Source organism: Dendrobates tinctorius, unplaced genomic scaffold (assembly GCF_039654945.1).
Source record: "Dendrobates tinctorius isolate UK_male_01 unplaced genomic scaffold, ASM3965494v1 ptg000309l, whole genome shotgun sequence".
In the NCBI taxonomy this organism is placed as follows: Eukaryota; Metazoa; Chordata; class Amphibia; order Anura; family Dendrobatidae; genus Dendrobates; species Dendrobates tinctorius.
This window is the reverse complement of record NW_027361976.1, coordinates 2,905,672-2,925,915: the sequence shown is the minus strand read 5'-3', so window position 1 is coordinate 2,925,915 and position 20,244 is coordinate 2,905,672. Positions and strand designations below refer to the sequence as shown.

General features: G+C 51.2%; 1 protein-coding gene across 1 annotated transcript; it reads left to right on the top strand.

Moving 5' to 3' along the window:
• Positions 1 to 16,864: 16,864 nt before the first annotated feature.
• Positions 16,865 to 19,922, top strand: SLC25A5 (solute carrier family 25 member 5). Its single transcript, XM_073560967.1, has 4 exons — positions 16,865 to 17,045; positions 18,268 to 18,754; positions 18,833 to 18,973; positions 19,328 to 19,922. Exons 1-4 carry the CDS (start codon positions 16,935 to 16,937, stop codon positions 19,483 to 19,485), a joined length of 897 nt encoding a protein of 298 aa, XP_073417068.1. The 5' UTR covers positions 16,865 to 16,934; the 3' UTR covers positions 19,486 to 19,922.
• Positions 19,923 to 20,244: the final 322 nt, after the last annotated feature.

Below are 20,244 nucleotides of genomic sequence, written 5' to 3'. Positions count from 1 at the left end.
GAGATGTGACATGATTGGGGTGAGGGGACAGATTGGGGTGAGAAGTGACATGATTGGGGTGAGGGGACAGATTGGTGTGAGATGTGACATGATTAGGGAGAGGGGACAGATTGGGGTGAGATGTGACATGATTGGGGTGAGGGGACAGATTGGGGTGAGATGTGACATGATTGGGGTGAGGGGACAAATTGATGTGAGATATGACATGATTGGGGTGAGGGGACAGATTGGGGTGAGATGTGACATGATTGAGGTGAGGGGACAGATTGGGGTGAGATGTGACATGATTGGGGTGAGGGGACAGATTGGGGTGAGAAGTGACATGATTGGGCTGAGGGGACAGATTGGGATGAGATGTGACATGATTGAGGTGAGGGGACTGATTGGGGTGAGATGTGACATGATTGGGGTGAGGGGACAGATTGGGGTGAGATGTGACATGATTGGGGTGAGGGGACAGATTGGTGTGAGATGTGACATGATTAGGGAGAGGGGACAGATTGGGATGAGATGTGACATGATTGGGGTGAGGGGACAGATTGGGGTGAGATGTGACATGATTGGGGTGAGGGGACATATTGGGGTGAGATGTAACATGATTGAGGTGAGGGGACAGATTGGGGTGAGATGTGACATGATTGGGGTGAGGGGACAGATTGGGGTGAGATGTGACATGATTGGGGTGAGGGGACAGATTGGGGTGAGATGTGACATGATTGGGGTGAGGGGACAGATTGGGGTGAGATGTGACATGATTGGGGTGAGGGGACAGATTGGGGTGAGATGTGACATGATTGAGGTGAGGGGACAGATTGGGGTGAGATGTGACATGATTGGGGTGAGGGGACAGATTGGGGTGAGTTGTGACATGATTGGGGTGAGGGGACAGATTGGGGTGAGATGTGACATGATTGGGGTGAGGGGACAGATTGGTGTGAGATGTGACATGATTAGGGAGAGGGGACAGATTGGGGTGAGATGTGACATGATTGGGGTGAGGGGACAGATTGGGGTGAGATGTGACATGATTGGGGTTAGGGGACAGATTGGGGTGAGATGTGACATGATTGGGGTGAGGGGACAGATTGGGGTGAGATGTGACATGATTGAGGTGAGAAGACAGATTGGGGTGAGATGTGACATGATTGAGGTGAGGGGACAGATTGGGGTGAGATGTGACATGATTGGGGTGAGGGGACAGATTGGGGTGAGATATGACATGATTGGGGTGAGAGGACAGATTGGTGTGAGATGTGACATGATTGGGGTGAGGGGACAGATTGGGGTGAGATGTGACATGATTGGGGTGAGGGGACAGATTGGGGTGAGATGTGACATGATTGGGGTGAGGGGACAGATTGGGGTGAGATGTGACATGATTGGGGTGAGGGGACAGATTGGTGAGAGATGTGACATGATTAGGGAGAGGGGACAGATTGGGGTTAGATGTGACATGATTGGGGTGAGGGGACAGATTGGGGTGAGATGTGACATGATTGGGGTGAGGGGACAGTTTGATGTTAGATATGACATGATTGGGGTGAGGGGACAGATTGGGGTGAGCTGTGACATGATTAGGGAGAGGGGACAGATTGGGGTGAGATGTGACATGATTGGGGTGAGGGGACAGATTGGGGTGAGATATGACATGATTGGGGTGAGGGGACAGATTGGGGTGAGATGTGACATGATTAGGGAGAGGGGACAGATTGGGGCGAGATGTGACATGATTGGGGTGAGGGGACAGATTGAGGTGAGCTGTGACATGATTGGGGTGAGGGGACAGATTGGGGTGAGATGTGACATGATTGGGGTGAGGGGACAGATTGGTGTGAGAAGTGACATGATTGGGGTGAGTGGACAGATTGGGGTGAGATGTGACATGATTAGGGAGAGGGGACAGATTGGGGTGAGATGTGACATGATTGGGGTGAGGGGACAGATTGGGGTGAGATGTGACATGATTGGGGTGAGGGGACAGATTGGGGTGAGATGTGACATGATTGTGGTGAGGGGACAGATTGGGGTGAGATGTGACATGATTGGGGTGAGGGGACAGATTGGGGTGAGATGTGACATGATTGGGGTGAGGGGACAGATTGGTTTGAGATGTGACATGATTATGGAGAGGGGTCAGAATGGGGTGAGATGTGACATGATTGGGGTGAGGGGACAGATTGGGGTGAGATGTGACATGATTGGGGTGGGGGGACAGATTGGGGTGAGATGTGACATGATTGGGGTGAGGGGACAGATAGGGGTGAGATGTGACATGATTGGGGAGAGGGGACAGATTGGGGTGAGATGTGACATGATTTGGGTTAGGGGACAGATTGGGGTGAGATGTGACATGATTGGGGTGAGGGGACAGATTGGGGTGAGATGTGACATGATTGAGGTGAGAGGACAGATTGGGGTGAGATGTGACATGATAGAGGTGAGGGGACAGATTGGGGTGAGATGTGACATGATTGGGGTGAGGGGACAGATTGGGGTGAGATGTGACATGATTGGGGTGAGAGGACAGATTGGTGTGAGATGTGACATGATTGGGGTGAGGGGACAGATTGATGTGAGATATGACATGATTGGGGTGAGGGGACAGATTGGGGTGAGATGTGACATGATTAGGGAGAGGGGACAGATTGGGGTGAGATGTGACATGATTGGGGTGAGGGGACAGATTGGGGTGAGTTGTGACATGATTGGGGTGAGGGGACAGATTGGGGTGAGATGTGTCATGATTGGGGTGAGGGGACAGATTGGTGTGAGAAGTGAAATGATTGGGGTGAGGGGACAGATTGGTGTGAGATGTGACATGATTGGGGTGAGGGGACAGATTGGGGTGAGATGTGACATGATTGGGGTAAGGGGACAGATTGGGGTGAGATGTGACATGATTGGGGTGAGGGGACAGATTGGGGTGAGATGTGACATGATTGGGGTGAGGGGACAGATTGGGGTGAGATGTGACATGATTAGGGAGAGGGGACAGATTGGGGTGAGATGTGACATGATTGGGGTGAGGGGACAGATTGATGTGAGATATGACATGATTGGGGTGAGGGGACAGATTGGGGTGAGATGTGACATGATTAGGGAGAGGGGACAAATTGGGGTGAGATGTGACATGATTGGGGTGAGGGGACAGATTGGGGTGAGGTGTGATATGATTGGGGTGAGGGGACAGATTGAAGTGAGATATGACATGAATGGGGTGAGGGGACAGATTGAGGTGAGATGTGACATGATTAGGGAGAGGGGACAGATTGGGGTGAGATTTGACATGATTGAGGTGAGGGGACAGATTGGGGTGAGATGTGACATGATTGGGGTAAGGGGACAGATTGGGGTGAGATGTGACATGATTGGGGTGAGGGGACAGATGATTGGGGTGAGATGTGACATGATTGGGGTGAGGGGACAGATTGGGGTGAGATGTGACATGATTGAGGTGAGGGGACAGATTGGGGTGAGATGTGACATGATTGGGGTGAGGGGACAGATTGGGGTGAGATGTGACATGATTGGGGTGAGGGGACAGCTTGGGGTGAGATGTGACAGGATTGGTGTAAGGGGACAGATTGGTGTGAGATGTGACATGATTGGGGTGAGGGGACAGATTGATGTGAGATATGACATGATTGGGGTGAGGGGACAGATTGGTGTGAGATGTGACATGATTAGGGAGAGGGGACAGATTGGGGTGAGATGTGACATGATTGGGGTGATGGGACACATTGGGGTGAGATATGACATGATTGGGGTGAGGGGACAGATTGGGGTGAGATGTGACATGATTAGGGAGAGGGGACAGATTGGGGCGAGATGTGACATGATTGGGGTGAGGGGACAGATTGAGGTGAGCTGTTACATGATTGGGGTGAGGGGACAGATTGGGGTGAGATGTGACATGATTGGGGTGAGGGGACAGATTGAGGTGAGCTGTTACATGATTGGGGTGAGGGGACAGATTGGGGTGAGATGTGACATGATTGGGGTGAGGGGACAGATTGGTGTGAGAAGTGACATGATTGGGGTGAGGGGACAGATTGGTGTGAGATGTGACATGATTAGGGAGAGGGGACAGATTGGGGTGAGATGTGACATGATTGGGGTGAGGGGACAGATTGGGGTGAGATGTGACATGATTGGGGTGAGGGGACAGATTGATTTGAGATATGACATGATTGGGGTGAGGGGACAGAATGGGGTGAGATGTGACATGATTAGGGAGAGGGGACAGATTGGGGTGAGATGTGACATGATTGGGGTGAAGGGACAGATTATTGGGGTGGGATGTGACATGATTGGGGTGAGGGGACAGATTGGGATGAGATGTGACATGATTGGGGTGAGGGGACAGATTGGGGTGAAATGTGACATGATTGGGGTGAGGGGACAGATTGGTGTGAGATGTGACATGATTAGGGAGAGGGGACAGATTGGGGTGAGATGTGACATGATTGGGGTGAGGGGACAGATTGGGGTGAGATGTGACATGATTGGGGTGAGGGGACAGATTGGGGTGAGATGTGACATGATTGGGGTGAGGGGACAGATTGGGGTGAGATGTGACATGATTGAGGTGAGGGGACAGATTGGGGTGAGATGTGACATGATTGGGGTGAGGGGACAGATTGGGGTGAGATGTGACATGATTGGGGTGAGGGGAAAGATTGGGGTGAGATGTGACATGATTGGGGTGAGGGGACAGATTGGGGTGAGATGTGACATGATTGGGGTGAGGGGACAGATTGGGGTGAGATATGACATGATTGGGGTGAGGGGACAGATGATTGGGGTGAGATGTGACATGATTGGGGTGAGGGGACAGATGATTGGGGTGAGATGTGACATGATTGGGGTGAGATGTGACATGATTGGGGTGAGGGGACAGATTGGGGTGAGATGTGACATGATTGGGGTGAGGGGACAGATGATTGGGGTGAGATGTGACATGATTGGGGTGAGGGGACAGATGATTGGGGTGAGATGTGACATGATTGGGGTGAGGGGACAGATGATTGGGGTGAGATGTGACATGATTGGGGTGAGATGTGACATGATTGGGGTGAGGGGACAGATGATTGGGGTGAGATGTGACATGGTTGGGGTGAGATGTGACATGATTGGGGTGAGGGGACAGATGATTGGGGTGAGATGTGACATGATTGGGGTGAGGGGACAGATGATTGGGGTGAGATGTGACATGATTGGGGTGAGATGTGACATGATTGGGGTGAGGGGACAGATGATTGGGGTGAGATGTGACATGATTGGGGTGAGGGGACAGATGATTGGGGTGAGATGTGACATGATTGGGGTGAGATGTGACATGATTGGGGTGAGGGGACAGATGATTGGGGTGAGATGTGACATGATTGGGGTGAGGGGACAGATGATTGGGGTGAGATGTGACAAGATTGGGGTGAGATGTGACATGATTTGAGTGAGGGGACAGATTGGGGTGAGATGTGACATAATTGGGGTGAGGGGACAGATGATTGGGGTGAGATGTGACATGATTGGGGTGAGGGGACAGATTGGGGTGAGATGTGACATGATTGGGGTGAGGGGACAGATGATTGGGGTGAGATGTGACATGATTGGGGTGAGATGTGACATGATTGGGGTGAGGGGACAGATGATTGGGGTGAGATGTGACATGATTGGGGTGAGCGGACAGATGATTGGGGTGAGATGTGACATGATTGGGGTGAGATGTGACATGATTGGGGTGAGGGGACAGATGATTGGGGTGAGATGTGACATGATTGGGGTGAGATGTGATATGATTGGGGTGAGGGGACAGATGATTGGGGTGAGAAGACAGATTGGGGTGAGATGTGACATGATTGGGGTGAGGGGACAGATGATTGGGGTGAGATGTGACATGATTGGGGTGAGATGAGACATGATTGGGGTGAGATGTGACATGATTGGGGTGAGGGGACAGATTGGGGTGAGATGTGACATGATTGGGGTGAGGGGACAGATTGGGGTGAGATGTGACAAGATTGGGGTGAGGGGACAGATGATTGGGGTGAGATGTGACATGATTGGGGTGAGATGTGACATGATTGGGGTGAGATGTAACATGATTGGGGTGAGATGTGACATGATTGGGGTGAGGGGACAGATGATTGGGGTGAGAAGACAGATTGGGGTGAGATGTGACATGATTGGGGTGAGGGGACAGATGATTGGGGTGAGATGTGACATGATTGGGGTGAGATGTGACATGATTGGGGTGAGATGTGACATGATTGGGGTGAGGGGACAGATTGGGGTGAGATGTGACATGATTGGGGTGAGGGGACAGATTGGGGTGAGATGTGATAAGATTGGGGTGAGAGGACAGATGATTGGGGTGAGATGTGACATGATTGGGGTGAGATGTGACATGATTGGGGTGAGGGGACAGATGATTGGGGTGAGGGGACAGATGATTGGGGTGAGATGTGACATGATTGGGGTGAGATGTGACATGATTGGGGTGAGATGTGACATGATTGGGGTGAGGGGACAGATGATTGGGGTGAGGGGACAGATGATTGGGGTGAGATGTGACATGATTGGGGTGAGATGTGACATGATTGGGGTGAGATGTGACATGATTGGGGTGAGATGTGACATGATTGGGGTGAGGGGACAGATGATTGGGGTGAGGGGACAGATGATTGGGGTGAGATGTGACATGATTGGGGTGAGATGTGACATGATTGGGGTGAGGGGACAGATTGGGGTGAGATGTGACATGATTGGGGTGAGATGTGACATGATTGGGGTGAGGGGACAGATGATTGGGGTGAGATGTGACATGATTGGGGTGAGGGGACAGATGATTGGGGTGAGGGAACAGATGATTGGGGTGAGATGTGACATGATTGGGGTGAGATGTGACATGATTGGGGTGAGATGTGACATGATTGGGGTGAGGGGACAGATTGGTGTGAGATGTGACATGATTAGGGTGAGGGGACAGATTGGGGTGAGAAGTGACATGATTGGTGTAAGGGGACAGATTGATGTGAGATATGACATGATTGGGGTGAGGGGACAGATTGGGGTGAGATATGACATGATTAGGGAGAGGGGACAGATTGGGGTGAGATGTGACATGATTGGGGTGAGATGTGACATGATTGGGGTGAGATGTGACATGATTGGGGTGAGGGGACAGATGATTGGGGTGAGATGTGACATGATTGGGGTGAGGGGACAGATGATTGGGGTGAGGGGACAGATGATTGGGGTGAGATGTGACATGATTGGGCTGAGATGTGACATGATTGGGGTGAGATGTGACATGATTGGGGTGAGATGTGACATGATTGGGGTGAGCGGACAGATTGGGGTGAGATGTGACATGATTGGGGTGAGATGTGACATGATTGGGGTGAGATGTGACATGATTGGGGTGAGGGGACAGATTGGGGTGAGATGTGACATGATTGGGGTGAGATGTGACATGATTGGGGTGAGGGGACAGATGATTGGGGTGAGATGTGACATGATTGGGGTGAGATGTGACATGATTGGGGTGAGATGTGACATGATTGGGGTGAGATGTGACATGATTGGGGTAAGGGGACAGATTGGGGTGAGATGTGACATGATTGGGGTGAGGGAACAGATGATTGGGGTGAGATGTGACATGATTGGGGTGAGATGTGACATGATTGGGGTGAGGGGACAGATGATTGGGGTGAGATGTGACATGAATGGGGTGAGGGGACAGATTGGGGTGAGATGTGACATGATTGGGGTGAGGGGACAGATTGGGGTGAGATGTGACATGATTGGGGTGAGATGTGACATGATTGGGGTGAGGGGACAGATGATTGGGGTGAGATGTGACATGATTGGGGTGAGATGTGACATGATTGGGGTGAGGGGACAGATGATTGGGGTGAGATGTGACATGGTTGGGGTGAGATGTGACATGATTGGGGTGAGAGGACAGATGATTGGGGTGAGATGTGACATGATTGGGGTGAGGGGACAGATGATTGGGGTGAGATGTGACATGACTGGGGTGAGATGTGACATGATTGGGGTGAGGGGACAGATGATTGGGGTGAGATGTGACATGATTGGGGTGAGATGTGACATGATTGGGGTGAGGGGACAGATGATTGGGGTGAGATGTGACATGATTGGGGTGAGGGGACAGATGATTGGGGTGAGATGTGACATGATTGGGGTGAGATGTGACATGATTGGGGTGAGGGGACAGATGATTGGGGTGAGATGTGACATGATTGGGGTGAGGGGACAGATGATTGGGGTGAGATGTGACATGATTGGGGTGAAATGTGACATGATTGGGGTGAGGGGACAGATGATTGGGGTGAGATGTGACATGATTGGGGTGAGGGGACAGATGATTGGGGTGAGATGTGACAAGATTGGGGTGAGATGTGACATGATTTGAGTGAGGGGACAGATTGGGGTGAGATGTGACATGATTGGGGTGGGGTGAGGGGACAGATGATTGGGGTGAGATGTGACATGATTGGGGTGAGGGGACAGATTGGGGTGAGATGTGACATGATTGGGGTGAGGGGACAGATGATTGGGGTGAGATGTGACATGATTGGGGTGAGATGTGACATGATTGGGGTGAGGGGACAGATGATTGGGGTGAGATGTGACATGATTGGGGTGAGGGGACAGATGATTGGGGTGAGATGTGACATGATTGGGGTGAGATGTGACATGATTGGGGTGAGGGGACAGATGATTGGGGTGAGATGTGACATGATTGGGGTGAGATGTGATATGATTGGGGTGAGGGGACAGATGATTGGGGTGAGAAGACAGATTGGGGTGAGATGTGACATGATTGGGGTGAGGGGACAGATGATTGGGGTGAGATGTGACATGATTGGGGTGAGATGTGACATGATTGGGGTGAGGGGACAGATTGGGGTGAGATGTGACATGATTGGGGTGAGGGGACAGATTGGGGTGAGATGTGACAAGATTGGGGTGAGGGGACAGATGATTGGGGTGAGATGTGACATGATTGGGGTGAGATGTGACATGATTGGGGTGAGATGTGACATGATTGGGGTGAGATGTGACATGATTGGGGTGAGGGGACAGATGATTGGGGTGAGAAGACAGATTGGGGTGAGATGTGACATGATTGGGGTGAGGGGACAGATGATTGGGGTGAGATGTGACATGATTGGGGTGAGATGTGACATGATTGGGGTGAGATGTGACATGATTGGGGTGAGGGGACAGATTGGGGTGAGATGTGACATGATTGGGGTGAGGGGACAGATTGGGGTGAGATGTGATAAGATTGGGGTGAGGGGACAGATGATTGGGGTGAGATGTGACATGATTGGGGTGAGATGTGACATGATTGGGGTGAGGGGACAGATGATTGGGGTGAGGGGACAGATGATTGGGGTGAGATGTGACATGATTGGGGTGAGATGTGACATGATTGGGGTGAGATGTGACATGATTGGGGTGAGGGGACAGATGATTGGGGTGAGGGGACAGATGATTGGGGTGAGATGTGACATGATTGGGGTGAGATGTGACGATTGGGGTGAGATGTGACATGATTGGGGTGAGATGTGACATGATTGGGGTGAGGGGACAGATGATTGGGGTGAGGGGACAGATGATTGGGGTGAGATGTGACATGATTGGGGTGAGATGTGACATGATTGGGGTGAGATGTGACATGATTGGGGTGAGGGGACAGATTGGGGTGAGATGTGACATGATTGGGGTGAGATGTGACATGATTGGGGTGAGGGGACAGATGATTGGGGTGAGATGTGACATGATTGGGGTGAGGGGACAGATGATTGGGGTGAGGGAACAGATGATTGGGGTGAGATGTGACATGATTGGGGTGAGATGTGACATGATTGGGGTGAGGGGACAGATTGGTGTGAGATGTGACATGATTAGGGTGAGGGGACAGATTGGGGTGAGAAGTGACATGATTGGTGTAAGGGGACAGATTGATGTGAGATATGACATGATTAGGGAGAGGGGACAGATTGGGGTGAGATGTGACATGATTGGGGTGAGATGTGACATGATTGGGGTGAGATGTGACATGATTGGGGTGAGGGGACAGATGATTGGGGTGAGATGTGACATGATTGGGGTGAGGGGACAGATGATTGGGGTGAGGGGACAGATGATTGGGGTGAGATGTGACATGATTGGGCTGAGATGTGACATGATTGGGGTGAGATGTGACATGATTGGGGTGAGATGTGACATGATTGGGGTGAGGGGACAGATTGGGGTGAGATGTGACATGATTGGGGTGAGATGTGACATGATTGGGGTGAGATGTGACATGATTGGGGTGAGGGGACAGATTGGGGTGAGATGTGACATGATTGGGGTGAGATGTGACATGATTGGGGTGAGATGTGACATGATTGGGGTGAGGGGACAGATGATTGGGGTGAGATGTGACATGAATGGGGTGAGGGGACAGATTGGGGTGAGATGTGACATGACTGGGGTGAGATGTGACATGATTGGGGTGAGATGTGATATGATTGGGGTGAGGGGACAGATGATTGGGGTGAGATGTGACATGATTGGGGTGAGGGGACAGATGATTGGGGTGAGATGTGACATGAATGGGGTGAGGGGACAGATTGGGGTGAGATGTGACATGATTGGGGTGAGGGGACAGATGATTGGGGTGAGGGAACAGATGATTGGGGTGAGATGTGACATGATTGGGGTGAGATGTGACATGATTGGGGTGAGATGTGACATGAATGGGGTGAGGGAACAGATGATTGGGGTGAGATGTGACATGAATGGGGTGAGGGGACAGATGATTGGGGTGAGGGGACAGATTGGGGTGAGATGTGACATGATTGGGGTGAGGGGACAGATGATTGGGGTGAGGGAACAGATGATTGGGGTGAGATGTGACATGATTGGGGTGAGGGAACAGATGATTGGGGTGAGATGTGACATGAATGGGGTGAGGGGACAGATGATTGGGGTGAGGGGACAGATTGGGGTGAGATGTGACATGATTGGGGTGAGGGGACAGATGATTGGGGTGAGATGTGACATGATTGGGGTGAGATGTGACATGAATGGGGTGAGGGAACAGATGATTGGGGTGAGATGTGACATGATTGGGGTGAGGGGACAGATGATTGGGGTGAGATGTGACATGAATGGGGTGAGATGTGACATGATTGGGGTGAGATGTGACATGATTGGGGTGAGGGGACAGATGATTGGGGTGAGGGGACAGATGATTGGGGTGAGATGTGACATGATTGGGCTGAGATGTGACATGATTGGGGTGAGATGTGACATGATTGGGGTGAGATGTGACATGATTGGGGTGAGGGGACAGATTGGGGTGAGATGTGACATGATTGGGGAGAGATGTGACATGATTGGGGTGAGATGTGACATGATTGGGGTGAGGGGACAGATTGGGGTGAGATGTGACATGATTGGGGTGAGATGTGACATGATTGGGGTGAGATGTGACATGATTGGGGTGAGGGGACAGATGATTGGGGTGAGATGTGACATGAATGGGGTGAGGGGACAGATTGGGGTGAGATGTGACATGACTGGGGTGAGATGTGACATGATTGGGGTGAGATGTGATATGATTGGGGTGAGGGGACAGATGATTGGGGTGAGATGTGACATGATTGGGGTGAGGGGACAGATGATTGGGGTGAGATGTGACATGAATGGGGTGAGGGGACAGATTGGGGTGAGATGTGACATGATTGGGGTGAGGGGACAGATGATTGGGGTGAGGGAACAGATGATTGGGGTGAGATGTGACATGATTGGGGTGAGATGTGACATGATTGGGGTGAGATGTGACATGAATGGGGTGAGGGAACAGATGATTGGGGTGAGATGTGACATGAATGGGGTGAGGGGACAGATGATTGGGGTGAGGGGACAGATTGGGGTGAGATGTGACATGATTGGGGTGAGGGGACAGATGATTGGGGTGAGGGAACAGATGATTGGGGTGAGATGTGACATGATTGGGGTGAGGGAACAGATGATTGGGGTGAGATGTGACATGAATGGGGTGAGGGGACAGATGATTGGGGTGAGGGGACAGATTGGGGTGAGATGTGACATGATTGGGGTGAGGGGACAGATGATTGGGGTGAGATGTGACATGATTGGGGTGAGATGTGACATGAATGGGGTGAGGGAACAGATGATTGGGGTGAGATGTGACATGATTGGGGTGAGGGGACAGATGATTGGGGTGAGATGTGACATGAATGGGGTGAGATGTGACATGATTGGGGTGAGATGTGACATGATTGGGGTGAGGGGACAGATGATTGGGGTGAGGGGACAGATGATTGGGGTGAGATGTGACATGATTGGGCTGAGATGTGACATGATTGGGGTGAGATGTGACATGATTGGGGTGAGATGTGACATGATTGGGGTGAGGGGACAGATTGGGGTGAGATGTGACATGATTGGGGAGAGATGTGACATGATTGGGGTGAGATGTGACATGATTGGGGTGAGGGGACAGATTGGGGTGAGATGTGACATGATTGGGGTGAGATGTGACATGATTGGGGTGAGATGTGACATGATTGGGGTGAGGGGACAGATGATTGGGGTGAGATGTGACATGAATGGGGTGAGGGGACAGATTGGGGTGAGATGTGACATGACTGGGGTGAGATGTGACATGATTGGGGTGAGATGTGATATGATTGGGGTGAGGGGACATTTGATTGGGGTGAGATGTGACATGATTGGGGTGAGGGGACAGATGATTGGGGTGAGATGTGACATGATTGGGGTGAGGGGACAGATTGGGGTGAGATGTGACATGATTGGGGTGAGGGGACAGATGATTGGGGTGAGGGAACAGATGATTGGGGTGAGATGTGACATGATTGGGGTGAGATGTGACATGAATGGGGTGAGGGAACAGATGATTGGGGTGAGATGTGACATGAATGGGGTGAGGGGACAGATGATTGGGGTGAGGGGACAGATTGGGGTGAGATGTGACATGATTGGGGTGAGGGGACAGATGATTGGGGTGAGATGTGACATGAATGGGGTGAGGGGACAGATTGGGGTGAGATGTGACATGACTGGGGTGAGATGTGACATGATTGGGGTGAGATGTGATATGATTGGGGTGAGGGGACAGATGATTGGGGTGAGATGTGACATGATTGGGGTGAGGGAACAGATGATTGGGGTGAGATGTGACATGAATGGGGTGAGGGGACAGATGATTGGGGTGAGGGGACAGATAGGGGTGAGATGTGACATGATTGGGGTGAGGGGACAGATGATTGGGGTGAGATGTGACATGATTGGGGTGAGATGTGACATGAATGGGGTGAGGGAACAGATGATTGGGGTGAGATGTGACATGATTGGGGTGAGGGAACAGATGATTGGGGTGAGATGTGACATGATTGGGGTGAGGGGACAGATGATTGGGGTGAGATGTGACATGAATGGGGTGAGGGGACAGATGATTGGGGTGAGATGTGACATGAATGGGGTGAGGGAACAGATGATTGGGGTGAGATGTGACATGATTGGGGTGAGGGGACAGATGATTGGGGTGAGATGTGACATGATTGGGGTGAGGGAACAGATGATTGGGGTGAGATGTGACATGATTGGGGTGAGGGAACAGATGATTGGGGTGAGATGTGACATTAATGGGGTGAGGGGACAGATGATTGGGGTGAGGGGACAGATTGGGGTGAGATGTGACATGATTGGGGTGAGGGGACAGATGATTGGGGTGAGATGTGACATGAATGGGGTGAGGGAACAGATGATTGGGGTGAGATGTGACATGATTGGGGTGAGGGAACAGATGATTGGGGTGAGATGTGACATGAATGGGGTGAGGGGACAGATGATTGGGGTGAGATGTGACATGAATGGGGTGAGGGAACAGATGATTGGGGTGAGATGTGACATGAATGGGGTGAGGGGACAGATGATTGGGGTGAGGGGACAGATTGGGGTGAGATGTGACATGATTGGGGTGAGGGGACAGATGATTGGGGTGAGATGTGACATGAATGGGGTGAGGGGACAGATTGGGGTGAAATGTGACATGACTGGGGTGAGATGTGACATGATTGGGGTGAGATGTGATATGATTGGGGTGAGGGGACAGATGATTGGGGTGAGATGTGACATGATTGGGGTGAGGGAACAGATGATTGGGGTGAGATGTGACATGAATGGGGTGAGGGGACAGATGATTGGGGTGAGGGGACAGATAGGGGTGAGATGTGACATGATTGGGGTGAGGGGACAGATGATTGGGGTGAGATGTGACATGATTGGGGTGAGATGTGACATGAATGGGGTGAGGGAACAGATGATTGGGGTGAGATGTGACATGATTGGGGTGAGGGGACAGATGATTGGGGTGAGATGTGACATGATTGGGGTGAGGGAACAGATGATTGGGGTGAGATGTGACATGATTGGGGTGAGGGAACAGATGATTGGGGTGAGATGTGACATGAATGGGGTGAGGGGACAGATGATTGGGGTGAGGGGACAGATTGGTGTGAGATGTGACATGATTAGGGAGAGGGGACAGATTGGGGTGAGATGTGACATGATTGGGGTGAGGGGACAGATGATTGGGGTGAGATGTGACATGAATGGGGTGAGGGAACAGATGATTGGGGTGAGATGTGACATGATTGGGGTGAGGGAACAGATGATTGGGGTGAGATGTGACATGATTGGGGTGAGATGTGACATGAATGGGGTGAGATGTGACATGATTGGGGTGAGATGTGACATGATTGGGGTGAGATGTGACATGAATGGGGTGAGATGTGACATGAATGGGGTGAGGGGACAGATGATTGGGGTGAGGGGACAGATTGGGGTGAGATGTGACATGATTGGGGTGAGGGGACAGATGATTGGGGTGAGATGTGACATGATTGGGGTGAGATGTGACATGAATGGGGTGAGGGAACAGATGATTGGGGTGAGATGTGACATGATTGGGGTGAGGGAACAGATGATTGGGGTGAGGGGACAGATAGGGGTGAGATGTGACATGATTGGGGTGAGGGGACAGATGATTGGGGTGAGATGTGACATGATTGGGGTGAGGGGACAGATTGGGGTGAGATGTGACATGAATGGGGTGAGGGAACAGATGATTGGGGTGAGATGTGACATGATTGGGGTGAGGGGACAGATGATTGGGGTGAGATGTGACATGATTGGGGTGAGGGAACAGATGATTGGGGTGAGATGTGACATGAATGGGGTGAGGGGACAGATGATTGGGGTGAGGGGACAGATAGGGGTGAGATGTGACATGATTGGGGTGAGGGGACAGATGATTGGGGTGAGATGTGACATGATTGGGGTGAGATGTGACATGAATGGGGTGAGGGAACAGATGATTGGGGTGAGATGTGACATGATTGGGGTGAGGGGACAGATGATTGGGGTGAGATGTGACATGATTGGGGTGAGGGAACAAATGATTGGGGTGAGATGTGACATGATTGGGGTGAGGGAACAGATGATTGGGGTGAGATGTGACATGAATGGGGTGAGGGGACAGATGATTGGGGTGAGGGGACAGATTGGGGTGAGATGTGACATGATTGGGGTGAGGGGACAGATGATTGGGGTGAGATGTGACATGAATGGGGTGAGGGAACAGATGATTGGGGTGAGATGTGACATGATTGGGGTGAGGGAACAGATGATTGGGGTGAGATGTGACATGATTGGGGTGAGATGTGACATGATTGGGGTGAGATGTGACATGAATGGGGTGAGATGTGACATGATTGGGGTGAGATGTGACATGATTGGGGTGAGATGTGACATGAATGGGGTGAGATGTGACATGAATGGGGTGAGGGGACAGATGATTGGGGTGAGGGGACAGATTGGGGTGAGATGTGACATGATTGGGGTGAGGGGACAGATGATTGGGGTGAGATGTGACATGATTGGGGTGAGATGTGACATGAATGGGGTGAGGGAACAGATGATTGGGGTGAGATGTGACATGATTGGGGTGAGGGAACAGATGATTGGGGTGAGATGTGACATGATTGGGGTGAGGGGACAGATGATTGGGGTGAGGGAACAGATGATTGGGGTGAGATGTGACATGATTGGGGTGAGGGGACAGATGATTGGGGTGAGATGTGACATGATTGGGGTGAGGGGACAGATGATTGGGGTGAGGGGACAGATGATTGGGGTGAGATGTGACATGATTGGGGTGAGATGTGACATGATTGGGGTGAGGGGACAGATGATTGGGGTGAGGGGACAGATGATTGGGGTGAGATGTGACATGATTGGGGTGAGGGGACAGATGATTGGGGTGAGGGGACAGATGATTGGGGTGAGATGTGACATGAGTCTCTCTCTCCTCTCTCTCACCGCGGCTCCTTTACATTTCATCCACTTGCAGGCTGCTACGAATCCAGTGGCCCATAAGGGATGTAACCGTTATTATTGGCGTTATGTGACATAAACAGACGGAAATATGAAACAGTCGTTATCCCTTCACTATGTGAGGCGGAGAGGCCGCTCCAGTGGTTACTACTACCTTATGACTGGGGGCTCGCTACACGTCGTCACCAAGCAACTCGCTCCTTCCCCCCCACGTCACGGCTCCCAGCCCAGCGCCGGCGGCCCCACCCCCGCTCTCCTCCCAGCTGCGCGGACGCCTCTCTAGCTCACATTCCAATCCCGGCTCTGCTCTCCGGCCCCCCCTCCGACCAATCAGCAGCGAAAGCGCGCGGTCCCCCGCCCCCACCAGATTTCGCGCTATATAAGCCGGCCATTTCAGCGGCATCCTTCCCAGCCCTCGGAAGCGTAGCAGTTAGAGCCACTCGCCTCTCCATCCAGCGATCAATATGACCGACGCAGCCGTCTCCTTCGCCAAGGACTTCTTGGCCGGCGGTGTGGCCGCTGCCATTTCTAAGACTGCTGTAGCGCCCATTGAGAGGGTCAAGCTGCTGCTGCAAGTAAGGACGGGCGCTGCGGTGTGGCGGGGTACCTGGCCTGTGACGCCCCCGGGGGCTGCAGGAGGCGGGCGTGTGATCGCGGCCCTGAGTGATCCCGTGTCCTTGACTGCCGGGATGGTGGGGGTTATGGGCCTAGCGGATGACGGGGTCACTGAGTGATTCGGCCTTTCGTGACTGCGGATTATGTGATCACAGTGCGCCACTTCCGCTGTGAGCAAGGTCGCAGCAAGGAGAGCAGTAATCAGCGCGGATCAGGGGCAATCCTGGCGCGCCCTGCACAGCTCAGAGGCCGCGAACCTGGCGCTTCTCTGCAGGGCTGGGGACGGCACTCCCGGCCCGGATGGCGGTGGCCTCCTTTCTTGCCCTTCCAGATGACGGTTGGTTGTGTAACGACTTCCCGGGATTCTCCTGGCCCCGCCCCTTCAGTACCACGTGTCAGCTGCCGGCACAATGAGTGACGTCACCAGAGCGAGGCGCGCGGTCCAGGCCGGTGGTGGGAGCCTCATCTGGGGGCAACACATGGCTTATTGATGGGGGGAGGTAATAAAGATGTAATGGAGGATATATTAGAGATCTGATATCAGCAGGGAGTGGTGCAAGTTCTCCATTTATCTAATGTTGTGGGGAATAGTGTACAACTCCTTCTTTAGAAACATCCATCTTCTGTAGGTTATGCCCTTGCCTGGAGTACTGCACCTGGCTCCAAAGCTGGGAACTCCAAAGACAAAATATTTTGTGCAAATTTTTGTACCAAAACCTGTTAGACTGGTGAAACCTAGAAACCTCATCTGGGGGAGGGGTCTTGCATCGGTACCCCCTGTGTATGTCTGGAGAGGGGGGGGTGTTTTGCATCGGTACCGCCTTGTATGGCTGGCGAGGGGGGGTGTCTTGCCTTGGTACCCCTTTGTATGGCTGGAGGGGGGGTGTTCTGCATCGGTACCCCTTTGTATGGCTGGAGGGGGGGTGTTCTGCATTGGTACCCGTTTGTATGGCTGGAGGGGGGGCGGTGTTTTGCATTGGTACTGCCTTGTATGGCTGGAGGGGGGGGGGGGGGTCTCTTCTCGCATTGGCACCTTTTGTATGTGGTCTTACAACTCAAAAATGTGGCCACCTCTTAGAGTTCTGGTTGCTGTTGGTTCTGTTGTGGATTTTACATCCTGTGATTACTAGGTGAGGTTGGACAAGGATTTTATAAGTCTCTAACTTGAGTCCTGTCTTCTAGGTCCAACATGCCAGCAAACAGATCACCGCTGACAAGCAATACAAAGGAATCATGGACTGCGTTGTCCGTATCCCCAAAGAACAAGGTTTCGTGTCCTTCTGGCGTGGTAACCTTGCCAACGTGATCAGATATTTCCCAACCCAGGCCCTGAACTTCGCTTTCAAAGACAAGTACAAGAAGATCTTCCTGGATGGTGTTGACAAGAGGACCCAGTTCTGGCGTTACTTTGCTGGAAACCTGGCATCTGGTGGTGCTGCTGGGGCAACCTCCCTATGCTTCGTCTACCCACTTGACTTTGCCAGAACCCGTCTAGCTGCTGATGTTGGCAAAGCTGGTGCCGATAGAGAATTCAAGGGTCTGGGCGATTGCTTGGTGAAGATCTTCAGATCTGATGGGCTTAAAGGCTTGTACCAGGGCTTCAATGTGTCTGTCCAAGGCATCATCATTTACAGAGCTGCTTACTTCGGCATCTATGACACAGCTAAAGGTGAGGTTTGAGCTGGAGGAGAGAGTAGAAGGTGGAAGCCATGCTCCTTAACTAAACATTGAACCCTTCTTCCTTCAGGTATGCTACCAGATCCTAAGAACACGCACATCATCGTCAGCTGGATGATTGCCCAGACTGTAACAGCAGTGGCCGGTTTCGTCTCCTACCCATTCGACACTGTCCGTCGTCGTATGATGATGCAATCAGGGAGGAAAGGAGGTAAGGGCAGCGCTTTGTGTTCACTTAGTTTGGCAAGTCCTTCCCTCTTTGACACAGGTAAGGCAGTGTGTACATGGATGGCATTGCCTGGACTTGCCTGAGATCTCCTGACCTAAACTTGACAGTCTTGTATTCATCTGAAGCTGTAAGATCAGTGTAGGAAACTTGCTAGCAGTCCAGGCATTGCTCTTCAGATATGGACTGATATAGGCCCAAGTTTGTACTTGACAGTTTGTCAGCAATGGTTTAATGCCTCATTGGATGCTTTCTCTCATAATCTAGAGTGTTTTGATGGTTTATAAAAGCTTAACTTGCAGATTAGTAGTTTATTTTTTTCTTTTTTCTTCCTTGCAGCTGAGATCATGTACACCGGCACAATGGACTGCTGGAGGAAGATTGCACGTGATGAAGGTTCAAAGGCATTCTTCAAGGGTGCATGGTCCAACGTGCTGAGAGGAATGGGTGGTGCTTTTGTGCTAGTCTTGTACGATGAGCTGAAGAAATACATCTAAATGTGTCCTCATGTCTGGCATGCTGTAACATACCCTGAGCGTTCATGGACTTCCTATGAGTTTTGTTTTTGTCAAACACACCTTTTATTTATAAATTGTTACCGGTTATCTTGCTGGTTAATGTTTGGGAACCAATCTGATCTCGCCATCTTTCCATATTAACATAAATCATTCCCTTATGCCCAGCACTTCCCGTGGAGCCTGCAGCGAACAATCTGTAGTGCGTCTATGGCAGTAGATGGGATGACCTGATGGGACTCAATGCTCCTTTATTTTTATTTCAGGCAGTCCTGTTTTTAAGTAACTTAGGTTGGAGGAAATAAAAAAAAAAAAAAAGGAACAGTTTCTCGTTTAATGACTTAAGCTATTGTTAAGCAGAACTCAAATTATAGAAACATTTTTGCCTTGGGTTAATAAAAATGGAAACTTTAAACCTGTTTTTTCTAATCAACCAGTGTAGTCTCTACCACCTGGGGTCTATCTGGCTTGTGATGTGGACCACCTTCAGGTGTAATCAGCAAATGGTATTTAAAATGTATCTAATTATTTCATCAATGGTACACTTGAAAATAAGCAGCTCTAACCTAGAGGAACCAGATTTTCTCAATGTATTAAAGCTGTTTTTTTTTCTCATGATTTATTAAAACAAACAATGGTTACTATTTAACGTGACTTTGCACTGCAAAGCATGTTTGTCTCAGGCACTATGTGGTCCTGGCCAGTGGGCTACCTCATTCTCGATAGTACAGTCGCAAGCAA